Source organism: Hyla sarda, chromosome 3, assembly GCF_029499605.1.
Source record: "Hyla sarda isolate aHylSar1 chromosome 3, aHylSar1.hap1, whole genome shotgun sequence".
Classification (NCBI taxonomy): Eukaryota; Metazoa; Chordata; class Amphibia; order Anura; family Hylidae; genus Hyla; species Hyla sarda.
The window spans coordinates 292,766,290-292,792,759 of NC_079191.1; the positions used below are offsets into that span (position 1 = coordinate 292,766,290).

The window sequence follows — 26,470 nt, forward strand, 5'->3', positions numbered from 1 at the left end:
TATTCCCCCTCCGTCTTACTACCCCTGTCCCACAATTCCCACCTCCCTCTGATTCCCTTTTACCATTATTCCCCCTCCATCTTTATCCCCTTGTGCCATTATTATCCAATATGGAACAAGGGAATTAAGATGGAGGAGGGGGAATAATGATACAGGGGGATTAATATGGAGGGGGGGGGGGGGGTTTGATAATTCCCCCCTCCCTCTGATCCCCTTTTGCCATATCGGATAATAATAGCACAAGGGGATTAAGATGGAGGGGGGTGGGGATAATCAACCCCCCCTCCTCCATATTAATCCCCTTGTGTCATTATTCCCCCCTCCCTCTGATCCCCTTTTGTCATTTTCCCCCCTCCATATTAATCCCCTTGTGCCATTATTATCGCATATGGCAAAAGGGGGATCAGAGGAAGGGGGGAATGGTGCAAGGGGATTAAAATGGAAGGGGAGAGGGGAGTAATAAAGCACAAGACATAAAATTTCAATGCCTTGTGCTTTATTACTCCCCCCCCCTCCGCCATTATCCCTCTCCCCCTCCATCTTAATGCCTTGTGCTCCGTCCCATACAGTCCCCCCCCCCCCACCCTCTGTGTCATACAGCTGTTTACCTGGCGTCATGTGGTCCCGTTGCCTGCTGCTTCACGGGATGTTCCACAGGGCCGCACTGACGTGTGACGTCCCCCTGCGCTGTGCGGCAACTCCGCGCAACGTCAGGGGAGGCCACACGTCTCCCTGGCAACCACGCAGCTCACTTACAGTAGCCCCGGCCGCATCTCTGGCCGCGCTACTGTACAGTGAGCTGCCGCGGCTATGCGCTGACAAATACTGGCCAATGCATGGCCGGTATTTGTCAGCGTTTTCGCGTACCCCAGGTTGAGAACCCAGGCTTTAGACGCCGCTGTCAGCTTTGACAGCGGCGATCTAAAGGGTTAATAGCCAGCCGCGGCGATCGCCGCATGCTGGCTATTAGCGGCGGCCCCCGGCTACTGAGAATAGCCGGGGGCTGCAGAGTATGGAGCGGGCAGGAATCCCGAGCCCGCTCCATACATACTGCAGAGCGCCGCATACAGTCTCCCCGTGCAGACGCGCCTCCTCCCCTCAGCTCTCCGAAGCTACAGCTGGGGGGAGTGAAGTCAGAGGATGCAGGTCTGCACGGGGAGAAGTAAGCCACGCATCCTCATCTACCCCCGCACGTCTGCAGAGCAGGGGAGAGAGAGACATACACAGCTTCTCATCTCCCCTACTCTGCTTCGGATCTGCAGTCTGTATGGAGCGGGCTCCCGACTCCTGCCCGCTCCATATAGACTGCAGATCCGCCGCACTTGTCAGGTCCGGCCCTGCTTGCCCGAAGCCGGGCTAAGGGCCGGACAAATTCACCTGCCCGGCGCCCAAAACTGCTAGTCCGGGGCGTCGGGCGATAGAAATTCCACATCCCTGAGGGTCTTCCCCCTCATCAAGGGTCTTGATCGTGTGTAAGCCATCTTTGTGATTTATTAACAAGCGGACCGGGAAACCCCAACGGTACAGCACATCAGCCTGACGGAGTGCCGAGGTGATCGGGGATAGGGTTCTCCTGAGTTGTAGGGTAGCAGCAGATAAGTCCGCGAATACCAGGACTTTGTGGAAAGGAGCTGGCAGGCCACCATTTTTCCTTGAAAAAGACATGAGTTGTTCCTTCACTTGAAAAAAGTGTATGTGGGCAAGCACATCTCTAGGCACCGTATCCTCTAGGTGCTTGGGTTTGGGGACACGGTGTGCTCTGTCTATTTCCAGGTCAGCGGCAGGCAAGTCAGGTAAAGTGCTTTGAGGAGGGCCCGAACATATTGCGGGATATCTTTGGGTGGCACAGACTCCGGAATACCCCGCAGCTTAACATTATTTCTCCTCCCCCTGTCTTCCAAGTCAGCCAGCTTGGCCTTGATTATGGAAACATCATCTTCCAGAGTATTGTGGGCATCGATCAGTTCATGTGTGAGCTGGCAAATTCCCCAAATTTATGTTCTATATGATCCACTCTGGTGCCCAAGTCATCTAGCTCCATGCGGAAGGGGTGTAGGAGGGATTGAAAGTCAGTGAGAAGGGACTGGCATTGCACAAGCATAATCTCCTTCATAATTGTATTGGTTAATGTGACATTCGCCACTTGCAGTGCCATGAGAGCATCCCCTCCCGTAGGTAAGGACTCAGTTCTCTTGTGTGCAGGACTACGAGCTATAGGAGCCGTCAGTACAGCAAGCTTTGGGCGCTGCTTGAGGGGGCTGGAGGTGGGGGGGGGGTGGGGGAGGAGGGAGTGTAGGTTCACAGTCATGGTGGCGTTCATTCACCTCCATAGAGGAGTCCGTGAGGTCCGATGCAGTGCAGGAGCTGTGAGTAGTGAGGATGGGTTCACCGGCAGGGCTCCATGAATGCAGTGCAGGATCTGAGGAAGAGCGCCGCAATCTGATCTGTGGAGATAGGTGCCGTGGAGAAGCCAGCGGCGCGGTCACATAGTCGTTCTCACTTCCTCCGTCTCTCTTTTCCGACACCATCTTGAAAGGAGCTTGCGCTTCTCAAAGTAAAATTTTGCCAGTTTAGCGTGGCCATCAGGTTTCCTCCATCGCCCAGGCATGGTTGAGAGGTTCAGGTCACAGAAGGAAGCAAATTAAGAAGGCTGGAAGCTTTGTAAAGTCGGTTATATCTCTGCGGGAGCCGGAGCTCTCAGCTCAAGCGTGTATGCAGCTCGGCAGCCAGACCACGCCCCCTACAGGAGTCCTCTATTAACTTCTTTACCTGGAAAACAGTGTTTCTTGTAGCAATCACCTTAGCCAGAAGAGTTGGTGAAATTCAAGCTCTTTCCTCTGAGTCCTTATTTTACCGTCCTTTAAGATGAGATCAACTTAGTTAAATACTGCCTTCATAAGATAGTGACAAATTTTCACAGATCTCAGGATATCAGTCTGTCTACATTTATAATAACCTAAAGAATGAAAAAGAAAAGAATTTTTTTTTCTTCCAAATAAAGGTTAATTAAGTTTTACAGGAAATAGTAACAACAGTAAAGCGTAATTCACATATATCATATAGGTGGAGGACATTACCACATTAGTATCTCCAAGACAATGCATTCCTACTTTAATTGAAAAAGCATATATGGTTCCCTGGTGTAAGAGGGGATATGGCCCAAGTAAGTAGACCCAAAGGTCTCTAACAGGAAACAACAGTATAACTTAGGAGACTAAAAGTAAACAAGTATGTGTGGAGGTATGCGTAAAAACTGGGCACCTATATGTGTTAAAGGCACCAATTTGTTAGGGAGGGTGAAGAGAAAGAGAAGGAATAGAATAAGAAAAAAGGAAGAGGGAGGGGGAAAGAGAGGAAAGCAAGCCCGGGTGAGGAACGGGGGAGGGGGTGGTAGGAGGAGCCGTCTGGGCAAGAAAAAGGGATAGGGATAGCAAGGGTTGAGGGGGAAACGGAGGAAAGTAGCTAGAAGAGGAAAAGGACCTGCTAGCAACTGAAATCTACTTACCACGTGGTCTGGACTGTTGGGGGTGCGTCCATGCGGGTTAAGACCTACTATTGGGTAGGGTGCTAGGGATCCGTCATAGTCCACGTCTAAGGGATATGTCAAGTCAGTCAATTACAATAGGTGTGTGAATGGGTAGATATTAGTTGTCTAGGTGTAATGTTCCAAATTCAGGCGAAGAGGTAAAAGTTAACCATGGCAGCCAGATGGCTGATTACTTGCCATATTGTTTGGGATTGTCCGCCAGTAATTCATCCATTTTGTGTATCTTCGAGATCTGAGAGCCAGGTTGATATGGAAGGAGGGTTAGGGGATTTCCACAATAGAGGGGTAACCGATCTAGCCGCCAAGAGCAAATATGATATCAGGCGTTGTGTGATCTTAAGAGGTGGATTACTGAAAATCGAGAGCAGAAGGACGTCCGGTGTGAGCTGGAGCGACACCGATGTCATACTTCTGATGATATCAATCACCCCATTCCAAAAGGAAGTTAGTCTTGGGCAGGTGAGCCATATGTGAAGCATATCGCCTTTCGCTGTGTGACATCTCCAGCACACATCCGAGGCCCCAGGGAACATCTTAGCCAGTAATGCGGGAACTCTGTACCACCTAGTCAAAATTTTGTAGTTTATCTCTTGTGCTTTGCAGGAGATCGAGGATTTATGGCAGTTATGTAAAGCTTGAGACCTATCCGGGTCAGAGATTGGCCTATCCATAGCTCTCTCCCATCCAGTTCTAAAGGGTAGTGGGTGTTTGGTGTGGAGTTTTAATAGTAAAGTATACAGGACGTTTATAGCGTGTGGAATAGGCGAACAGGCCATGCATAATCGTTCGAAGTCTGAGAGTGGTCTATGTAGTTTCAGGCTAGTGTGGGAGGCTTTATAGAAGTGAGCCAACTGGGCGTATTGATATTGATGTATAGGAGAAGGTGCACAGACTCCCAATATGTCTGAAAAGGGTTTGAGACCAATACCAGTGAGGAGTGATTGGAAAGTGACATAGTCACTATTGCAGTGGGCAAGGTATGTTCTATTCCCCTGAGCCGGAGGGAAGGTGGGATTATGGAAAAGTTGCATCAATGGACCAGCCTTGGTATAGAAGGGATTACTGGATGTATACGAATTGAGAGAGTTATGGATAGAAGCCAATACCGGGGGAGCATTGCATATGCCTACACTGGTGCCTGGGGTTTTTGGGCTCCAAAGTGCAGCTCTCAAATCAAATCCAAGGGCATCCTTTTCAACAGCTATCCATTGTTTGTCAGTGGAGTGGTGAAAGCAGTCCAGGACACGAGTCGTTACCATCGCCAGGTAGTAAGAGAGGTAATCAGGCAATGCCAAACCACCTTCAGCCTTGCGTCTGATAAGAAGAAAATAATTTTTATACTCTTGATGTTAGGTCAGAGTTACATTACCTTAGCGTCTCCAAAGCATGGCCATAGGACTTAAATTTGTTAGTTCAATTTCAAGGACCAAATTAGGGAAAAAAGGCATCTAAAAGTTCCATCTCCAGTTGGCTTAAGTCTATCTGAGAAGCTTACTGGTCTCCTGGTAAAGAAGTTGCAGAAGGGCTTAAGGCTCACTCTACACAATTGATTGCGGTCTCCTGGGCAGATATGGCTTCAGTCTCCCTGGAGCGGATTTGCAGAGCTACAACATTGTGTACCCCTCACACATTTTCATACACTACAAGCTAGTTGTGGCCTTTTCACAGGACCTTGGTTTTGGTCGAAAAGTGCTACAGGCTGTGGTCCCTCCCTAATAACCATTTATCTGGTATGTCTCATTGTGGGTGCTGTTGTGAGAGATGAAGTGAAAAGTTAAAATTATGACTTACCGATAATTCAGTTGTCATGAGTCCATCACGACAGCACCACCATGAAATTGCCCTCACTGGCCTAGATAGGAACAGAAAGTGTGTGTGTATGTGTGTGTGTGTGTATATATATATATATATATATATATATATATATGTGTGTGTATATATGTATATATATATGTATGTATGTATATATGTATGTATGTATATATGTGTGTATATATGTATATATGTGTGTATATATGTATATATGTGTATGTATATATATATATATATATATATATATATATATATATATGTATGTATATATATGAGGGAAATCTCATGGTGGTGCTGTCGTGATGGACTCATGAAAACTGAATTATTGGTAAGTCATAATTCTAACTATTTCTGGCTGCCCGGACATAAGGGATAAAAAAAACAACACTTTTCATTTGTCGTTCTTTAACCACCATATCTAGGATACCCTGTGTTCCGATTGTTGCCATGGCAACCACAAGCCAAATTACTTCCTTTCAAATCTGCCAGCTACAGTAGCCTGTGAAATCCAGTCGCAGGCTGGCTTTTAGAGGATATATGTTCATGTATACAGACAGCTGTAAGAAGATCTTAGCTTTCAGTCCCCTAAGTGGGCAAAAAAGTGAAAACAAAAATTACTATTATAAAAAATGTATATATTTTAAGTACTGCTACATTTTTTACAACTTGTACTATAAAATTATGTATTTTATCCAGTCTGGTGAACCCCTTAAAATTTTGGTCACTTTGCCTCCAAAAAAGCAAAATAAAAAGGTAGCAATTTTTGCAAAAAAAAAGTACAGGTCATCGCGCAAAAAAATAAGCCCTTATACTATCTCAGCTGAAAAATAAAAACGTTATGGGCTTCAAAATATGACAACACAAAGTTTCTTTTTTTTTATTTTGTATCTTTAACCCATTGGGACATTGGGCATACAGATATACTGTTGCTGCCTGGGTCTTAACACAGTCTGTCTTTTAACCATTAAGATGCAGCGATCAATGTCGATCACTGTGTCCAAAGTGAAAATAAAAGTTGCCAGTAGCTAAGTGAGCTAAAATGGCGGAGGAGGGTCCCATTACCTGCCTACTGCCGCCGATCACCAAGTCAGTGATGCAGCCTGGCTGTATTAGTGCAGAGTAGAAGTAAATTCCTGTAACAAACCTTTCCTGCTCTAGACAGTTCCTAACATGGACAGAGGTTTTAGCAGAGAGAACTGTGGTCAGACTGAATTGAACTCCAGAACTTCCTGTGGAGCATACAGCAACTGATAAGTACTGGAAGGGTTAAGGTTTTTTAATATAAGTAATTTACAAATCTGTTTAAATTTCTAGCACCAGTAAATTAGATTTTTTTTTCCACGGGAGTAGCCCTTTAACCTGTTGGGGACTAAGAAAGTACAGGTACACCCTTGCTCCCTGGTACGTAACCCCTTCCTGCTATAGGATGTATGCATACGTCCAATTATCCGACGCGTTCGTGAAATTGGACGTATGCATACCTCATAGCGATCTTCGGCACTGTCGCGGGCAGCGCAGGAGATCGGCGACTGGCCCCAGCTGTCAATCACAGCCGGAGTCCCGCCGCAACTGCCGGAGCCGCGATCGCGCTGGTCCCGGCAGCTTTAACCCCATAGATGCTGTGATCAATCCTGATCACGGCATCTATGGTGTTGACAGGGGGAGCGCTCTCCCCCTGTTCTCCAACGGCAGCGACGCAATACAATCGCGGGTCGCTGTTGGGTGCTATGTCAGCAGGAGGTCAGATCATAACCTCCTGTATGCCTGCTACGGAAGCCTATGAGATCCAGCCAGATGCTGGATCGCACAGGCTGTAGTGTGTGCAGCTCATCAGGTCATACTGTGCTGCAGTACAAATGTATTGCAGCATAGTATAACCTGTAAAAAATAAAATAAAAAGTTCTTCAATAAAAGTATGAAGTGTAAAAAAATCTATAAAACAAATGGCCGCTTTTCCAATAAAAGCCCTGTATTATCACTAAAAAAAGATCAAAAACACAAATCATATACATTATAGGTATTGCCACGTCCGTAATGATGTGTACTATAAAACTATAATGTAAATCATCCCGCACGGTGAACGCCGTAAAAAAAATTTAAAAAAGCGCAAAATTCACCAATTTTGGTACAAATAGCAGAATAAAAAAGATCAAAAGGTAGCACATAGCACAAAAATGATACCAATAAAAAGTGCAGCTCATCCCGCAGAATAAATATAACATCACTTTTACCGCACAGTGTACACCATAAAAAAATGAAAATAAAAAACGCCAGAAAGTTTCCAGTTTTTCACAATATTTTGAAGTTTTTCACAAAAAATGCTTCATGTGTCAACAAAAATGCACCAGTTATATAAAGTACAATATGTCACGAAAAAACTATCTCAGAATCGCTCTGCTCAGAAAAAGTGTTCTAAAGTTATTACCATTTAAAAAGATGCATAAAAAAAAAAAAAAAAAAAAGGCAGAGGTAAAAAGTCGGTCTGTCCTTAATGGGTTAAGGACCAAGGGCGTACTTGTATGCCCGTGGGAATTCCATTCACTGCCGCGCACGGGGCGGTGATCGGAACAGGATGACTGCTGATATCTATCAGCAGCCATCCTGGGACATCGCCTAGGGGGGTCCTGAGACCCCCCATTGTCGGCGATAGCTGTGATTCACCGGTCAATTCTGACCGGTGAATCACAGCTTTTTCCGGCCGATCGGGTCACTGGTGACCTGATCACCTGGAAAATAAGGATGATTGGAGCTGTCAAACAGCCCCGACCAACCTGAACTATAGAAGCGAGGTGACAGGGGTGCCACTCCTCTTATCCCCTGCCATTGGTCAGTCACAACTGACCGACCAGTGGCAGGTGGGGGGTGGGGGGGGGTGCAACATCAAGATCCCATGCTCTGCTCATCCCTGGAAGTCCGGGCAGAGCGGGGTTACCTTGGTGATGGCTTCCCGGACTTGGTGACAGTGCCGGTGAGCGTGACCGACCGCAGCGGCGGATGTGACTAGCGGGGACGGCTTTGGCGGGCCACAGTCTGAAGATTGAGGTGAGTGATCTTCAACTGTGGCCCCCTAGAAGCTTCAAAACTACAACTCCCAGTATGCCCAGACAGCCAAAGGCTGGGGGTTGTAGTTTTGCAACATCTGGAGGGCTACCAACTGTATTTCCTCCAGTTGTTGCAAAGTTACAACTCTAAGCATGCCCAGACTGTCCAGGCATGCTGGGCATTGTAGTTCTGCAACATGTGGCATTTCAGGTGTTGCCGAACTACAACTCCGCATGCCTGGACAGTCTGGGTATGCTGGGATTTGTAGTTTTGAAACATCTGTAGGGCCACAGTTTGGAGACCACTACACAGTGGTCTCCAAACTGTGCCCCTCAAGCTGTTGCATAACTACAACTCCCAGCATGCCCTTCAGCTGTCAGTGCATGCTGGGAGTTGTAGTTTTGCAACAGCTGGAGACACACTGATGGGAAAACACTAAGTTATGGTCTGTTACCTAACTCAGTGTTTCCCAACCCTTGTGCCTCTAGCTGTTGCTGTTGGCGAGTGTGTGACTCACTCAGGTGGTTTTAACTATGGGAGACACTTCATTGGCAACCTATTTGGTAACGTTTGTAATAGAGGCTTTCATTGGAGAGAAGGACTGGGCTAACTTTGATGACATCTGGGGGTGGGTTAGAAATACCCCCTCCGCCATTTTGGCAGCTGTCATTGCCACCATTGCCTCTTGAGAAAGCCGCGGAGGCAGCGAAGCATGTAGAAGCGGCAATAGTGTTGTTTTTAATCGATAGCAGTGTTAACCTTACAATAGATAGCCACTGCAGGGCTTCTCAGTTAAAAAGTGGCGATTGCTCCCTTAAAATGATTTATATTGACACTAGGGTCACTTGGTTATCAGTTTTAACTTTTTTTTGGGGGGGGGGGGGGATTTGTATTTTTTACATTATGAATTAAAAGTTTTATTTTAGGGGTAAGCAATAGGGGTTTCATACCCCGGGCTTCGGCCTTGGGGTTAAGTTATTTGGCCTCTTACTACCCCATGGTAGTTTGTCTAGTCCAGCTGTTGCAATACTACAACTCCTGACAAACAGTGCATGCTGGGAGTTTTGCAACAACTGGAGGTACAATGGTGCAGAAACACTGGGTTAGGTAACAGACCCTAATTAGGTGTTTCACCACCAGTGTGCCTGCAGCTGTTGTAGAACTACAACTCCCAGCATGTATGGTCTGTCGGTGAATGTTGGGAGTTGTAGTTTTGCAACAGCTGGATGTTTGCCCCCCCATGTGAATGTACAGGGTACATTCACACAGGCGGGGGTTTACAGTGAGTTTCCCGCTGCAAGTTTATACTGCGGCAAACTTCCTGCTCCAGCTCAAACTCCCAGTGGGAAACATGCTGTAAACCCCCGCCATTACGAATGTACCCTAAATACACTACACTACACTAACATAAAATAAAGAGTAAAACACTTCATATACATATACCTCTTACACAGTTCCCCCCCCCCCCCCAGCCCCCCTCCCCAATAAAATTGAAAAACGTCTCGTACGGCACTGCTTCCTAAATGGAGCCTCCAGCTCTTGCAAAACAACAACTCCCAGCATTGCCAGACAGCAATTGACTGTCCTGGCATGCTGAAAATTTGGCAACAGCTGAAGGCACACTGTTTGGGATACACTGCCGTAGGGTATTTTTTGGTGGCGGAGGCAAGCGCCATGCTTGTATCCGGGTCCACCCCTATGCAAATCCCTAATTTAGGCCTCAAATGCGCATGGCGTGCTCTCGCTCCCGAGCCCTGTCGTAAATGGGGTATTTCCGTACTCGGGAGAAATTGCCCTACAAATTTTGGGGGGACTTTTTCTCCTTTTACCCCTTATGAAAAGGTATAGTGTGGGTCTACACCAGCATGTTAGTGTAAGAAAAAAAAAAAATTTACACTAACATGCTGGTTTTTCCCCATACTTTTCGTTTTCAGAAGAGGTAAAATAAAAAAAGACCCAAAATTTGTAACACAATTTCTCCTGAGCACGGAAATACCCCATATGTGGATGTAAAGTGCTCTGCGGGCACACTACAGGGCTCAGGAGAGAGCAGGAGGAGGAGAGCGCACTAAACTGGTGATTTGCACAGGGGTTTAAATTTTTATGTCCAACTTTAATGAAAATTTGTCAATTTGTTTTTCTTTTCACTAAAATGCTGGTTTTTCGCCCAAAGTTTTCATTTTCAGAAGGGGTGATAGGAAAGAAGCCCCCCCAAAAAATTGTAACCTCATTTCTTCTGAGTAAGGAAATATCTCATATTTGGATATAAAGTGCTCTGCGGTTGCACTACAGGGCTCAGAAGAGAAGGAGCTCCATTGGGCTTTAGGAGAGCGAATTTGGCTGGAATTGAAGGCGATGTGTGTTTACAAAAGCCCCCATGGTGCCAGAACAGTGCCCCCCCCCCCCCCACACCCACATGTGACCGTTTTAGAAACTACACCCCTCACTTAATGTAATAAGGGGTACAATGAGCAGTTACATAGGCTTTTCTCCTGTTACCCCTAGTAAAAATGAAAAATTTAGGGTAACACCAGTGTTTTAGTGAAAAAAATCAACTTTTTCATTTTCGCATCCAACTTTAGTAAAAATTTGTCAAGGTTTAGGTTCTCTGTACCCCTTTTGTTCCTTGAGGGGTGTAATTTGGCCAATAGTGTGCCATGTCGTTTAATTTCTCTGTTCTGGCACCAAGGGGGCTTCCTAAAAGCGATATGCCCCCCAAAAACCATTTCAGCAAAATTTGCTCTCCAAAATCCCATTGTCGCTTCTTCCCTTCTGAGCCCTCTAGTGCACCCACAGAGCACTTTACATACACATATGAGGTATTTCCATACTAGAGGGAAATTGGATTACACATTTTGGTGTTTTTTTTTGTCCTTTTACCCTTTGTAAAAATAAATGAGTCTACAAGAACATGTTATTGTAAAAAATGAAAATAATGAATTTTCTCCTCCATTTTTCTGCTATTCCTGTGAAACACCTAAAGGGTTAACAATCTTTCTGTATGTCATTTTGAATATATTGAGGGGTGCAGTTTTCATAATGGGGTCCATAATGGGGTATTTCTAACAAAAGGACCCTTAAATTCGGATTTTGACATTTTCAAAAATTGCTGCAAAACTTTGAAGCCCTCTGTCTTCAGAAAGGAAAAACATGTCAACTTTATGATGCAAACATAAAGTAGACATATTGTAAATGTGAATCAATATGTAATTTATTTGTAATGTCCATTTTCCTTACAAGCAGAGAACTTCAAAGTTAGAAAAATGCAACATTTTCAAAATTTTCATGACCTTTTGAAATTTTTCACCAAGAAATGATGCCAGTATCAACGAAAATTGCCACTAACATAAAATAGAATATGTCAAGAAAAAACAGTCTCGGAATCAGATTCATAAGTGATAGTGGTCAGATGTGCAAAAAATACTCTGGTCTTTAAGGTCATAATGGGCTTCGTCCCAAATGGTTAACCACTTGGGGACGCAGGGCGTACAGGTACGCCCTGCATCCCGAGTACTTAAGGACCCAGGGCATCCCGTCAATCTATTCTGACTGGCGATTTCGGGTCATACGGATCTCCGGTGACCCGGATAATAAGGGGGATCGGGGTGGTCCAAGAAGGGATAGGAGTGAGGTGGCAGGGGTGCCACCCCTCCTATCCCTGATATTGGTTGGTCAGAAGCGACCGATCAATAGCAGATCGGGAGCGGTGGGGTTAAAGTTTGGTTCCTCCACTCTGTCTACCCACTGTAGTCCGGGCAGAGCGGGGGAACTGTGCTGGGAGTGGTGTCGGACCTCCTCTGAAAGTGGCGGCGATCCTGCAACTGATCGGTGAGTTGTTGCCTAGCAACATATGGAGGGCCACAGTTAGACCACTATACAGATGTTTCAAAACTTCAAATCCTAGCATGCCCAGACAGCAGTTTGCTGTCTGGGCATGCTGGGATTGGTAGATTTGCCACATCTGGAGGGCCACAGTTTGGAGATCACTGTGGTCTCTAAACTGTGGTCCTCCAAATGTTGCATAACTACAACTCCTAGCATGCACGAACAGCAAACGGCTGTCTCAGCATGCTGGGAGTTGTAGTTGTGTGTCTTCAGCTGTTTAATAACTACAACTCCCAGCATGCCCTTTGGCGATCAGTACATGCTGGGAGTTTTAGTTTTGCAACAACTCGAGGTACACTGGTTGGAAAATCTTGAGTTAGGTTCTGTTACCTAACTGCATTTTCCAACCAGTGTGCCTCCAGCTGTTGCAGAACTACAACTCCCAGCATGCACGGTCTTGCACGGTCTTTCAGTGCATGCTAGGAGTTGTAGCTTTGCAACAGCTGGAGTTTTGCCGCCCCTCCCCCCTCCCAAATATGCGAATGTACAGGGTACAATCACACGGCGGGGGTTTACAGTGAGTTTCCTGCTTCAAGTTTGAGCTACTGCAATTTTCCTCCACAGCTCAAACTCCTAGCGGGGAACTCTGTGTAAACCCCCGCCCGTGAATGTACCCTAAAAACATTACACTACACTAACACAGAATAAAGGGTAAAACACCTCATATACACGCATGTACAGCCACTGACTGTCCAGGCATGCTGGGAGTTTAGCAAGAGCTGGAGGCTCCCTGTTTGGGGATCACTGACGTAGAATATTTTTGGTAGCGGAGGCAATTGTAACGCTTGCATCCAAGTGCGTAATTTTGGCCTCAAATGCGCATGGTGTGCTCTCACTTCGGAGGCAACAGTTCAGGGCCACATATGGGGTATTTCTGTAGTCATGAGACATCGTGTTACAAATTTTGGGAGGCTTTTTCTCCTTTAACCCCGTATGAAAAGGAAAAGTTGGGGACTACATCAGTCTGTTAGTGTAAAAGATACAAATGTTTACACCAACATGCTGGTGTTGCAAATTTGTAACAGAATTTCTACTGAGTATGGAAATACCCCATATGTGGACGTAAAATGTTCTGCGGACGCTCAACAGGGCTTAGGAGTGAGAGCACACTATGTACATTTGAGGCCTAAATTGGTGATTTGCACGGGGTGGCTGATCTTACAGCGATTCTGACATAAACGCAGAAAAATGAATACCCACATGAGCCCATTTTGGAAACTACAACCCTCACGGAATGTAACAAGGGATATAGTGAGCATTAACACCCCACAGGTATTTGACGTATTTTCGTAAAACTTTAATGGGAAAATTTAAAAATATATATATATTTTCACTAAGATGCTCGTGATACCCTACATTTTTCATTTTCACGAGGGAAAATAGGAAAAAGGCCCCCCAAAACTTGTAACGCCACATGACCCCACTTTGGAAACTGCACCCCTCACAGAATGTAATAAGGAGTGCAGTGAGCATTTACACCCCCCACTGGCGTTTGACAGATCTTTGGAACAGTGGGCTGTTCAAATGAAAAATCTAATTTCTCTTTCACAGACCACTGTTCCAAAAATCTGTCGGACACCTGGGGGTGTAAATGCTCAATGTACCCCTTGTTGCATTCCTTGAGGGGTGTAGTTTCCAAAATAGTATGCCATGTGTTTTTTTTATTTTTTATTATTATACTGTTCTGGCAACATAGGGGCTTCTTAAATGTGACATGCCCCCCCCCCCCCCCCCAAAACCATTTCAGCAAAATTCACTCTCCAAAATCCCGTTGTCGCTCCTTCTCTTCTGAGCCCTCTAGTGCGCTCGCAGAGCACTTTACATCCACATATGAGGTGTATTTTGGGGGATTTATCTCCTTTTACGCCTTGTAAAAATAAAAAAAAATGGCAAGAACATACGAGTGTAAAAACTGAAGATTTTAAATTTTATTCTTCACATTGTTGCTATTCCCATGAAACACCTAAAGGGTTAACAAACTTTCTGAATGTCCTTTTGAATGCTTTGAGGGGTGCATTTTCTATAATGGGATCATTTATGGGGTATTTCTCACAGAAATGCCTCTCAAATCCACTTCAAACTTAACTGGTCCCTGAAAATTTCAGATATTAAATTTTTTGTGAAAATCTTTAAAATTGCTGCTATGCTTTGAAGCCCTCTAATGTCTTAAAGTAAAAACATGTCAACTTTATGATGCCAGCATAAAGTAGACATATTGTATTTGTGAAACAATATATAATTTATTTAGAATGTCCATTTTTCTTACAAGCAGAAAGTTTCAAAGTTAGAAAAATGCAAAATTTTCATGAAGAAAGGATTCATGTAATGACAGAAATTTACCACTATGTTAAATAGAATATGTCATGAAAAAACATTCTCTGAATCGGAATAAAAGGTAAAAGTATCCCAGAGTTATTAATGCATAAAGTGACAGTGGTCAGAATTACCAAAAAGTCCTTAAAGGGGTACTCCCACCCTAGACATCTTATCCCCCTATCCAAAGGATAGGGGATAAGATGTCTGATCGCGGGGAGGCTGCAGGGTATGAGTAGCGACTACAGGTGGGTGCCGCATTATTGCATAGACCTCCCATGGCCGTCCCCTCCCATAGACTTGGATTGAAGGGACGGGCGTGACATCACACGGGGGCGGAGTCCTGACGTCACGGACTTCCGTTCCCGTAGTCACTACTCAGACCCTGCAGCCCACCGCGATCAGACATCTTATCCCCTATCCTTTGGATAGGGGATAAGATGTCAATGGGGGGAGTACCCCTTTAAGGTGAGTCCTTAAGGTGATAATGGGCTGAGTCCCTAATGGGTTAAGGGCAAAATAGGCTGCATCATTAAGGGGTTTATGTCTAATGGAAACCAGATTGATTAGAGCACATTTCAAAGCTTGTCCAGTACATGAAAATGCCCGCACGTTTCTGTAGAAAAGGGGATTGGTCTTTGTCTGTAACTCAACTGAATGAGAGAAGCAACAGAACCAGACAAGCCTAATCTAACAGACAGGCTATAGGTCCTCTGAAACAAGAAGTTGAGCACCATATACCTTGTTTTGTGCTGATCAGCCTGGTCCCAAAAGATTGATCCCCACCCATGAAATGCAAAAGATTGATCCCCACCCATGAAATGCAAAAGATTGATCCCCACCCATGAAATGCAAAAGATTGATCCCCACCCATGAAATGCAAAAGATCGATCCCCACCCATGAAATGTTAATGGTATTTTTAGCCTGTGAATAATATTAAATGTAAAGTTTCTCATTTATTAAACTAACTAACAATTGTGTTTTTGACCAGAAAAAGTATATAGATGCTGCTAGCCTGGCTGGAGGTTCACTCTTCCCTGTCTTCTTTCTTACTGCTTCTTTTTCACATTCTGTGCATGGTCTCTGTACTTCTGATGGTCTTTTCCTCGGTGCTGTCTGTGCATGTGTTCTGTCCTCAGGCAGAAGGAACCACTTTTCCAACTTCGGTTTTCATGAAGGTAATAATTAACTTTTGTATTTAATGTTGGTGACAGAAACATTTTCTTTGCAAACAAACTTTGAAATAACATGCATGCATACCCTGTATGTATGGCTGAATACACCTATCTAGTAGTAAATCCCCCCCCCCCAAAAACATTTTTTTAAACTTGGATATGATTTGTCAAAGTGTACACCAATATGTTGTCTAATTGGATAGTGTATGTGCACGTATCTGCAGGAGGGAAATGCTGCAGATGTGGAGTTGTTGTTGTTATTCTGTTAAAGGTCCAACATGAATTTTCTCGCAGAGTCAGGCAACATCAATTTGATGTTGCCACTCTTTCTGAATCACTCCCACAGATTTTTAATAGAGGACTGTGTACAGCTGCTACAGAACGAATATAATTATGCAGTGAGATAAAAAGGGAACTCTGACTCTGGACCCATGTTCAAGTGACCTGTGGTAATGACCCTAGACATTAATCACCTATCTGCAGGAGGGAAATGCTGCAGATTTTCTGCATTGGTTAATCTACACCAAAGCGGACAAGTCGGGGTTTGTAGACACTTAAAGCGTTACTCTCATTAGTAAGAAAGAAAAAATGCTTGTCAGTGTAGTAATGTGCTCTAAGACCTATATGCATAATAATATGCATGTGTTAATATGTAAAATACCTTTTTAATGTATTACTGTAATGAGTCTTTCTGAATTCTTCTTTGAGGCTGGGGGGTGTTTCCCCTGGAGTATGATGAGCCCCTCTCTCTTTCCCTGTCATATTGTCTGCACAAACACTTTTACATTGGCAAAATGTTTTCCCTAAATTCATGCTCTATATAATTTTGTGCCAAAAAAAATATTTTTTTTTTACAGCTTTATGACCAAAAAGAATGCTTTTTATAACCCTAAACCTATATGGTGCAAATACACAAGAAAAAAGTTCAAAAAATGACCAAAGAGAAATCATTTTGCATATACATAATACAGCACCACTTTGTATTGCTTGCCAGTGTCTGCAAGCTGTCTGGATCTCACAGGTGTTCAGCTAATGGTTTTGAAAGCTTGATTACATACTGCTCTGAGGCACAACATTGAGATAACCAAACCCCCCTCCCCTCAGATATTTTGTTCCTTTTCTTTGATGGACCTAAAAGGCTGGATTTTCAGGGTTTGTTTGCAAAATTCGAAAGCCAGAAACCCCTAGTGACCATTTTTTAAACCCTTTTTTTTCACATCTTTCAAAATCAAATTTTTTAATGAAGAATATTAGGAAAATGCTTAGTTTTTATGGAAGTATTAAATGGAAAAAAGTTGTTTCTAACGACAGTGACTCTTTTAACATTTCTTGCTCAAAAAATGTCCAAGCATGTTCCGCTTGTCTCCTATTGATTTTCAATATATTTGTGGGAAGTCATTTTGGTTTAAATACACAGATGAAATTCAGGAGTTTCACAGTATTAGATGTATGAATACTGTAATCTATTAATGGATGTCGTATACAGGGGTGTGGAAATTTAAAAAAAACTACTTGTCCACGGGACTAAAATGGAGCAAAATCTACTTGTCCCTCATGGCAATCCACTTGTCTGGCCAATTTTCGCTTTTACACTCTCGTTTTTTTCCTCCTCGCCCTATAATAGCCATAACTACCTACTATAATGATACCTACCTACTATAATGATACCTACCTACTATAATGATACCTTTTAATTTTTCAATAACATATTCTCCGAACCAAAAATATATATATATTAAGGGAAGTGAAATTGAAATAGTAAAAGATAATTTAGCAGATTTGGTGGTTTTCTTTTCTGCGCCATTTACCTTGTGGTTGAGGTAACGTGTTAGTTTTATACTTTAGGCGCCTGATTACAGCAATACCAGATTTGTATCGTTTACATCATGTTTTACTAATTCTGGACTTTTTAAAAAAAAAAAAATGATTGCCATTTTTTAACCCCTGTAGCTTTATTTTTTTTCCGCATACCAGGCTGTATGAGGGCTCATTTTTTGCGCCATAATCAGTTTTTTGTATCGGTACCATCTTGGTATTGATCTGACTTTTTAATCGCTTTTTAACTTTTTTTTCTGGGATATTATAAAAATTGCAAATCTGTGGTTTGGTATTTTTTTACATTTACCGTACGGGATACATAATGTTATATTTTAATAGGTTGTACAATTACGCACGAAGCGATAACAAATATGTTTATTTTTATTATGTTTGCATGTTTTTATATAGGAAAAGGGGGTGATTTGAACTTTTAACATGGAAGGGGTTAATGTAGCGGTCTTCAAACTGTGGCCCTCCAGATGTTGCAAAACTACAACTCCAAGCATGCCCGGACAGCCAACGGCTGTCCTGGCATGCTGGGAATTGTAGTTTTGTAACATCCGGAGGGGCACAGTTTGAAGATCACTAGGTTAATGTGTGTCTTTCAAACTTTTATTAAAACTTTATTTTGTTTATTTTTTTTTTTTACACTTTATTACACTTATAGGAGGAATCATTAGATTCCTCAGACAGATGAATAGAGTTCTATTGAACTCTATTAATCTGTGTGCTCTGTGATCCATTGATAGAGCCTGGTCCAGCCAGGCTCTATCAATGACAGAGCCGGGACAGGAGGAAGCAGAGGTAAGTCCTCCGGCTACCATAGTGGATCGCCCCCCTGCTATCGCTCTGTGGGGGGGGGGCGATCCACCCCACTAGCCCACCAGGGACAACGGCTGTCCTGGCATGCTGGGAATTGTAGTTTTGTAACATCTGGAGGGGCACAGTTTGAAGACCTCAGGGTTAATGTGTGTCTTTCAAACTTTTATTAAAACTTTTTTATTTATTAATTTATTTTTACACTTTATTACACTTATAGGAGGAATCATTAGATTCCTCATACAGATGAATAGAGTTCTATTGAACTCTATTAATCTGTGTGCTCTGATCCATTGATAGAGCCTAGTCCAGCCTGGCTCCTTCAATGACAGAGCGGGACAGCAGGGAACAGAGGTAAGCCTCCGGCTACCTCCATAGTGGATTGCCCCCCTGCGATCGTGCTGCGGGGGGGGCGATCCACCCCATTAGCCCACCATGGAGCATTCACATGTCCCTTTAGACGCCGCTGTCAGCTTTGACAGCGGCGATCTAAAGGGTTAATAGCCAGCCGCGGCGATCGCCGCATGCTGGCTATTAGCGGCGGTCCCCGGCTACTGAGAACAGCCGGGGGCTGCAGAGTATGGAGCGGGCAGGAATCCCGAGCCCGCTCCATACATACTGCAGAGCGCCGCATGCATCTCCCCGTGCAGACGCGCCTCCTCCCCTCAGCTCTCCGAAGCTACAGCTGGGGGGAGTGAAGGCAGAGGAGGCAGGTCTTCACGGGGAGCAAGAAGCCACGCCCCCTCATCTCCCCCCGCATGTCTGCAGAGCAGGGGAGAGAAGACACATACACAGCTTCTCATCTCCCCTGCTCTGCTTCCGAGGATACAGTTTTTTATTGTCGGAGGCGGCAGAGTATGGAGCGGGCAGGAGTCGGCAGCCCGCTCCATACAGACTGCAGATCGCCACCGCGTTTGTCAGGTCCGGCCCTGCTTGCCCGAAGTCGGGCTAAGGGCCGGACAAATTCACCTGCCCGGCGCCCAAAACCGCTAGTCCCAGGCGTCGGGTGATAGGAATTCCACATCCCTGCGTATATCTTGATCGGATGTCATATATCTTGATTGGATTTTGTAGATCTTGATTTTTACAAAGCATTTGATACAGTGCCACATAAGATTGGTACGTAAAATGAGAATGCTTGGGCTGGGGGAATATGTGTGCAAGTATGTAACTGGCCCAGTTATAGGAAACAAAGGGTGTTTATTAATGGTACTTATTCTGGTTGGCTGACTGTTACTAGTGTGGTACCACAGGGGTCAGTTTTGCATCCTATTCTGTTTAAAATATTAATGACCTTGTCGAGGGACTGTAAAGTAAAGTAGCAATCTTGTCGAGTGACTGTATAGTAAAGTAGCAATCTTTTCAGATGATACTAAACTCTGTAAAGTGGTTAACACAATAGAGGGCAGTGCACTGTTACAGATGGATCTGGATAGGTTGAAGGTATGGGCTGGGAAGTGGCAGATGAGGTTTAACACTGATAAATGTAAGGTCATGCAAATTCAAGCAGAGATTATGTGTTAAATGGGAGAACACCTGGGACGACTGACATGGAAAAGGACTTAAAAGGAGATTTAGCATTCTTTTCAAACGTATGGATTTTATGACAATTTTTTTTAAACTTTTGCTTACGTGCGACCTATTTATCAAATAGTCACACGACCTTAATAAATAGATTGCACGTAAGCAAAAACCTGGAAACTCGCTTACAAAAGCATTTTTTAAAGCCGAAAAGTATCTGCTTATGTTAATAGCCGACGTCCTTTATCAACTCTTTATTACCCGTAGCAATCATGTCACTGCGGCTCGCACAGTGCCCGAACAGTAAGCTGTTTGCTGAGCTAGCTAATTTTCGTTTAGGTAAGATCCTCACGTCCTCTTGACGTCCTCTTGTGTCGTGGGGCGTGCAGGAGGACGTCATACGTCACTGAAGGAGCCCCCCTCTCTATCCAGAATGCCCGCTGATGCTAACACATTGCTGTGAGAAGCTGCCTGCAGTGAAGAGGTACAGGCAGCTCTCTGTGTCCTGCGCCAGTGGGGAAATGGAGGGGGGGATCTCTAAATGGTATTATAGTATGGTGGGGTGGGACTGGGGACTGGACCGTAAAAATTGAAGATAGTGTTGTGGTGGGGGTTTAATCAATTAAAATTTCTTGGGGGGAGGGCTTTAAATGGAACCCACTCTGCTATTTTAATTGACCACCCTTCCCCTGCGGAGGGAGGAAGGCTTAGGGAGGACTGCAGGCCTCAAGTAATAAGTTAAATAAGGAATATTGTAATGGGAGGATTAATGTAGAATTTATTTTAACCCCTTCCCGCAGAATGTCATATATAAACGCCGGGTTGTGCAGTGCGTTCGCGCATCCCGGCGTTTATAAATGACATGCAGTTAACCCGGCGATGCGCAGCATCGCACGGGTTAACTGGCAGAAGTCCCGCTGTTTCCAGCAGGGGACAACTTCTGCTTCACCCCCAGGACCATCAATTGATGGTCCTGGTCAGCGATCACTGTGATTGGTCCCTGTGGACCAATCACAGTGATCTGGGGTGAAAGTTCAGATCCCCCGCACTGCCCGCCCCTGGAAGTCGGGCAGAACGGGGGACGAAGGCTGCGGGGGCTCGCGGGGACCTGCGGCACACGGGGGGGAACAGAAGGGGACCGGCGGACTTACCTGATCCAGCGGCGGGACCGAGGAGCAGCGCGGGACCGGCCACGTGGACGAGCAGCGACGGGTGAGTATATGGTCCTCAGAAGCAGCAGTGAAGATCTTCACTGCTGCTTCTAGGAGTCTGAAAACTACAACTCCCAGCATGCCTAGACAGCCTTTGGCTGTCTGGGCATGCTGGGAGTTGTAGTTTTGCAACATCTGGAGGGCCTCAGTTTGGAGACCATTGTATAATGGTCTCCAATCTGTGCTCTTCCAGCTGTTGCAAAACTACAACTCCCAGCATGCACTGACTGTCCAGGCATGCTGGGAGTTTTAGTTAAGCAACATCTGGCCCTTCAGATGTTGCCGAACTACAACTCCCAGCATGCCCTTCAGCTGTCTGGGCATGCTGGGAGTTGTAGTTTTGCAACAGCTGGAGACACACTGGTTGGGAAACATTGTTTCTAACTCAGTGTTTCCTAACCTGTGTGCCTCCAGCTGTTGCAAAACTATAACTCCCAGCATGCACTAAAGACCATGCATGCTGGGAGTTGTAGTTTTGCAACATCTGGAGGGCCCCAGTTTGGAGACCATTGTATAATGGTCTCCAATCTGTGCTCTTCCAGCTGTTGCAAAACTACAACTCCCAGTATGCACTGACTGTCCAGGCATGCTGGGAGTTTTAGTTCAGCAACATCTGGCCCTTCAGATGTTGCCGTACTACAACTCCCAGCATGCCCTTCAGCTGTCTGGGCATGCTGGGAGTTGTAGTTTTGCAACAACTGGAGACACACTGGTTGGGAAACATTGTCTGTTTCTAACTCAGTGTTTCCTAACCTGTGTGCCTCCAGCTGTTGCAAAACTATGACTCCCAGCATGCACTAACAGACAATGCATGCTGGGAGTTGTGGTTTTGCAACAGCTGATGCAAGCCCCCCCCCGCCCCGCCACCCCCGTGAATGTACAGGGTACATTCACATGGGCGAGGCTTTTACAGTGGGTTTCTCGCATCTTGAGATGCAGCAAATTTTGCGCTGGGAAACTCGCTGTAATCCCCCGCCCATGTGACTGTACCCTAAAAACACTACACTACACTAACACAAAATAAAATAAAAAGTTAAAAACACTACATATACACATACCCCTACACAGCCCCCCTCCCCCAATAAGAACGTCCGGTACGCCACTGTTTCCAAAGCAGAGCCTCCAGCTGTTGAAAAACAACAACTCCCAGTATTGTCGGACAGCCGTTGACTGTCCAGGCATGCTGGGAGTTTTGCAACAGCTGGAGGCACCCTGTTTGGGAATCACTGGCGTAGAATACCCCTATGTCCACCCCTATGCAAATCCCTAATTTAGGCCTCAAATGCACATGGCGCTCTCACTTTGGAGCCCTGTCGTATTTCAGGGCAACAGTTTAGGGCGACATATGGGGTATCGCTGTACTCGGGAGAAATTGCGTTACAAGGTGTGGGGGGCTTTTTCTTCTTTAACCCTTCATGAAAAGGAAATGTTGGGGTCTACACCAGAATGTTAGTGTAAACATTTTTTATTTTTTACACTAACATGCTGATGTTGCCCTATACTTTAAATTTTCACAAGAGGTAAAAGGGAAAAAAGCCCCCCAAAATTTGTAACGCAATTTCTCCCGACTACAGAGATACCCCATATGTGAGCGCAAAGTGCTCTGGGGGCGCACAACACGGCCCAGAAGGGAGAGTGCACCATGTACATTTGAGGTGATTTGCACAGGGGTGGCTGATTGTTACAGCGGTTTTGACAAACGCAAAAAAAAAAAAAACCCCACATGTGACCCCATTTCGGAAACGACACCTCTCACGGAATGTAATGAGGGGTGCAGTGAGAATTTACACCCCACAGGTGTCTGACGGATCTTTGGAACAGTGGTCCATGAAAATGAAAACTTGTACAGCCCACTGTTCCAAAGATCTGTCAGACACCAGTGGGGGGTAAATGCTCACTGTACCCCTTGTTACGTTCCTCAAGGGGTCTAGTTTCCAAAATGGTATGCCATGTGTTTTTTTTTTGCTGTTCTGGCACCTTAGGGGCTTCCTAAATGCGACATGCTCCCCGAGCAAAATTTGCTCTCAAAAAGCCAAATATGACTCCTTCTCTTCTGAGCATTGTAGTTCGCCCATAGTGCACTTCAGGTCAACTTATGGGGTACCTACATACTCAGAAGAGATGGGGTTACAAATTTTGGGGAGTATTTTCTGCTATTAACCCTTGCAAAAAGGTGAAATTAGGGGGGAAACACACATTTTAGTGGAAATTATTATTTTTTTTTTTACATATGCAAAAGTCATGAAACACCTGTGGGGTAATAAGGCTCACTTTATTCCTTATTACATTCCTCAAGGGGTCTAGTTTCCAAAATGGTATGCCATGTGGGTATTTTTTGCTGTTCTGGCACCATAGGGGCTTCCTAAATGCGACATGCCCCCCGAGCAAAATTTGCTCTCAAAAAGCCAAATATGACTCCTTCTCTTCTGAGCATTGTAGTTCACCCATAGTGCACTTCAGGTCAACTTATGGGGTACCTCCATACTCAGAAGAGAAGGGGTTACAAATATTGGGGGGTATTTCCTGCTATTAACCCTTGGAAAAATGTGAAATTTGGGGGGAAACACACATTTTAGTGAAAAAAAAATATTTTTTTTTACATATGCAAAAGTCGTGAAACACCTGTGGGGTATTAAGGCTCACTTTATTCCTTGTTACGTACCTCAAGGGGTCTAGTTTCCAAAATGGTATGCCATGTGAGGGTTTTTTGCTGTTCTGGCACCATAAGGGCTTCCTAAATGCAACATGCCCCCAAAAACCATTTCAGAAAAACGTACTCTCCAAAATCCCCTTGTCGCTCTTTCCCTTCTGAGCCCTCTACTGCGCCCGCCGAACACTTTACATAGACATATGAGGTATGTGCTTACTCGAGAGAAATTGGGCTACAAATATAAGTATACATTTTCTCCTTTTACCCCTTGTAAAAATTAAAAAATTGGGTCTACAAGAACATGCGAGTGTAAAAAATGAAGATTGTGAATTTTCTCCTTCACTTTGCTTCTATTCCTGTGAAACACCTAAAGGGTTAAAATGATGACTGAATGTCATTTTGAATACTTTGGGGGGTGCAGTTTTTATAATGGGGTCTTTTGTGGGGTATTTCTAATAAGAAGACCCTTCAAATCCACTTCAAACCTGAACTGGTCCCTGAAAAATAGTGAGTTTGAAAATTTTGTGAAAAATTGGAAAATTGCTGCTGAACTTTGAAGCCCTCTGGTGTCTTCCAAAAGTAAAAACTCGTCACTTTTATGATGCAAACATAAAGTAGACATATTGTATATGTGAATAAAATTTTTTTTTTATTTGTAATATACATTTTCCTTACAAGCAGAGAGCTTCAAAGTTAGAAAAATGCAAAATTTTCAAATTTTTCATCAAATTTTAGGATTTTTCACAAGGAAAGGATGCAAGTTACCACAAAAATTTACTACCATGTTAAAGTAGAATATGTCACGAAAAAACAATCTCGGAATCAGAATGATAACTAAAAGCATTCCAGAGTTATTAATGTTTAAAGTGACAGTGGTCAGATGTGCAAAAAACGCTCTGGTCCTTAAGGCCAAAATGGGCTTGGTCCTGAAGGGGTTAAAGGTTGATTAATGGATATTGTTGGGTGGGTTTGGGGATATAATTTTTCTTTTTGATGTAAAAGTTGGTTTTGTGTAAACTTTTATAATGTTATAAAGAATTTAAAAAAAAGATACCTTGCACACATTCAAGGCACCCAGTGCCAGAGGCAGCAAAACAACCCCAAAACATCCTTGAACCTCCAACATATTTCACTTTAGGTACTGTGTTTTTTCTTTACATTTTCGGTAAACAGTAGAATGTGCTTTACTAAAAAAGCTCTATCTTGGTCTCTTCTGTCAACAAGAGGTTTTCCCAGAAGGATTGTGGCTTACTCAAGTTCATTTTGGCAAAATGTAGTCTTGCTTTTTTCTTATGTCTGTGTCAGCAGTGGGGTCCTCCTGGGTCTCCTGCCATAGTGTTTAATTTCATTTAAATGTCGACGGATAGTTTGCGCTGACACTGATGCTCCTGAGCCTGCAGGACAGCTTGAATATCTTTGGAACTTGTTTGGGGCTGCTTATCCACCATCAGGACTATCCTGCGTGGACACCTTTCATAAATTTTTCTCTTCCGTCCACGCCCAAGGAGATTGGCTACAGTGCCATGGGTTGCAAACTTCTTGATGATGTTGCGCCCTGTGGACAAAGGTAAATTTAGATCTCTGGAGATGGACTTGTAACCTTGAGATTGTTGATATTTTTCCACAATTTTGGATCTCAAGTCCTCAGACAGTGCTCTTCTCCTCTCTGTTGTCCATGTTTAGTGTGGCACACACACACACACACTCACACAATGCGAAGACTAAGTGAACTTTTCTCCTTTTTATCTGCTTTCAGGTGTGATTTTTATATTGCCCACACCTGTTACTTGCCCCAGGTGAGTTTAACCCCTTAAGGACACATAACTTACTGGAACGTCATGTGTCCGCTCCCCATCTGTAACACGGGGCCACGGCGTGACCCGTGGCTAATAGCGCACGGCATTGATCGCGGTGCCGCGCGCTATTAACCCTTTAGACGCGGCGTTCAAAGTTGAATGCTGCGTCTAAAGTGAAAGTATGCCGGTTAGCTCAGTGGGCTGTTTGGGATAGCCGCGTCGAAATCGCGGCATCCCGAACAGCTTACAGGACAGCAGGAGGGTCCCTACCTGCCTCCTCGCTGTCCGATCGCTGAATGACTGCTCAATGCCTGAGATCCAGGCATGAGCAGTCAAGAGGCAGAATCATCGATCACTGGTTTCCTCTGAGAAACCAGTGATCAATGTAAAAGATCAGTGTGTGCAGTGTTATCGGTCCCTATGGGAGCTATAACACTGCAAAAAAAAAAGTGGAAAAAAAGGGAATAAAGATCATTTAACCCCTTCCCTATTAAAAGTTTGAATCGCCCTTTTCTCATAAAAAAAAATAAGTGTAAATAAAAATAAACATATATGGTATCGCCGCGTGCGGAAATGTCCGAATTATAAAATTATATAGTTAATTAAACCGCACGGTCAATGGCATACTCGCAAAAAAAAATCCAAAGTCCAAAATAGTGCATTTTTGGTCACTTTTTATATCATGAAAAAATGAATAAAAAGCGATCAATAAGTCCTATCAATGCAAAAATGGTACCGCTAAAAACTTCAAATCACGGCACAAAAAATGAGCCCTCATACCGCCCCATAAGCGCAAAAATAAAAAAGTTACAGGGGTCAGAAATGACAATTTTAAACGTATTAATTTTCCTTCATGTAGTTATGATTTTTTCCAGAAGTA

The 26,470-nt window shown here is 44.3% G+C and overlaps 1 protein-coding gene across 25 annotated transcripts in view; it reads left to right on the forward strand.

Moving 5' to 3' along the window:
• AFDN (afadin, adherens junction formation factor) overlaps nt 1-26,470 on the forward strand; it is a 567,513-nt gene that overhangs the window by 219,581 nt on the left and 321,462 nt on the right. For 18 of the 25 annotated variants that reach the window (XM_056566867.1, XM_056566890.1, XM_056566880.1 and 15 more), the window contains exon 9: nt 15,740-15,778. The exons of the other annotated variants lie outside the window; for them this stretch is intronic. In XM_056566867.1, the coding sequence (XP_056422842.1) occupies nt 15,740-15,778 (39 nt within the window). The remainder of the gene's footprint in view (nt 1-15,739; nt 15,779-26,470) is intronic. 25 annotated transcript variants of the gene reach the window in all.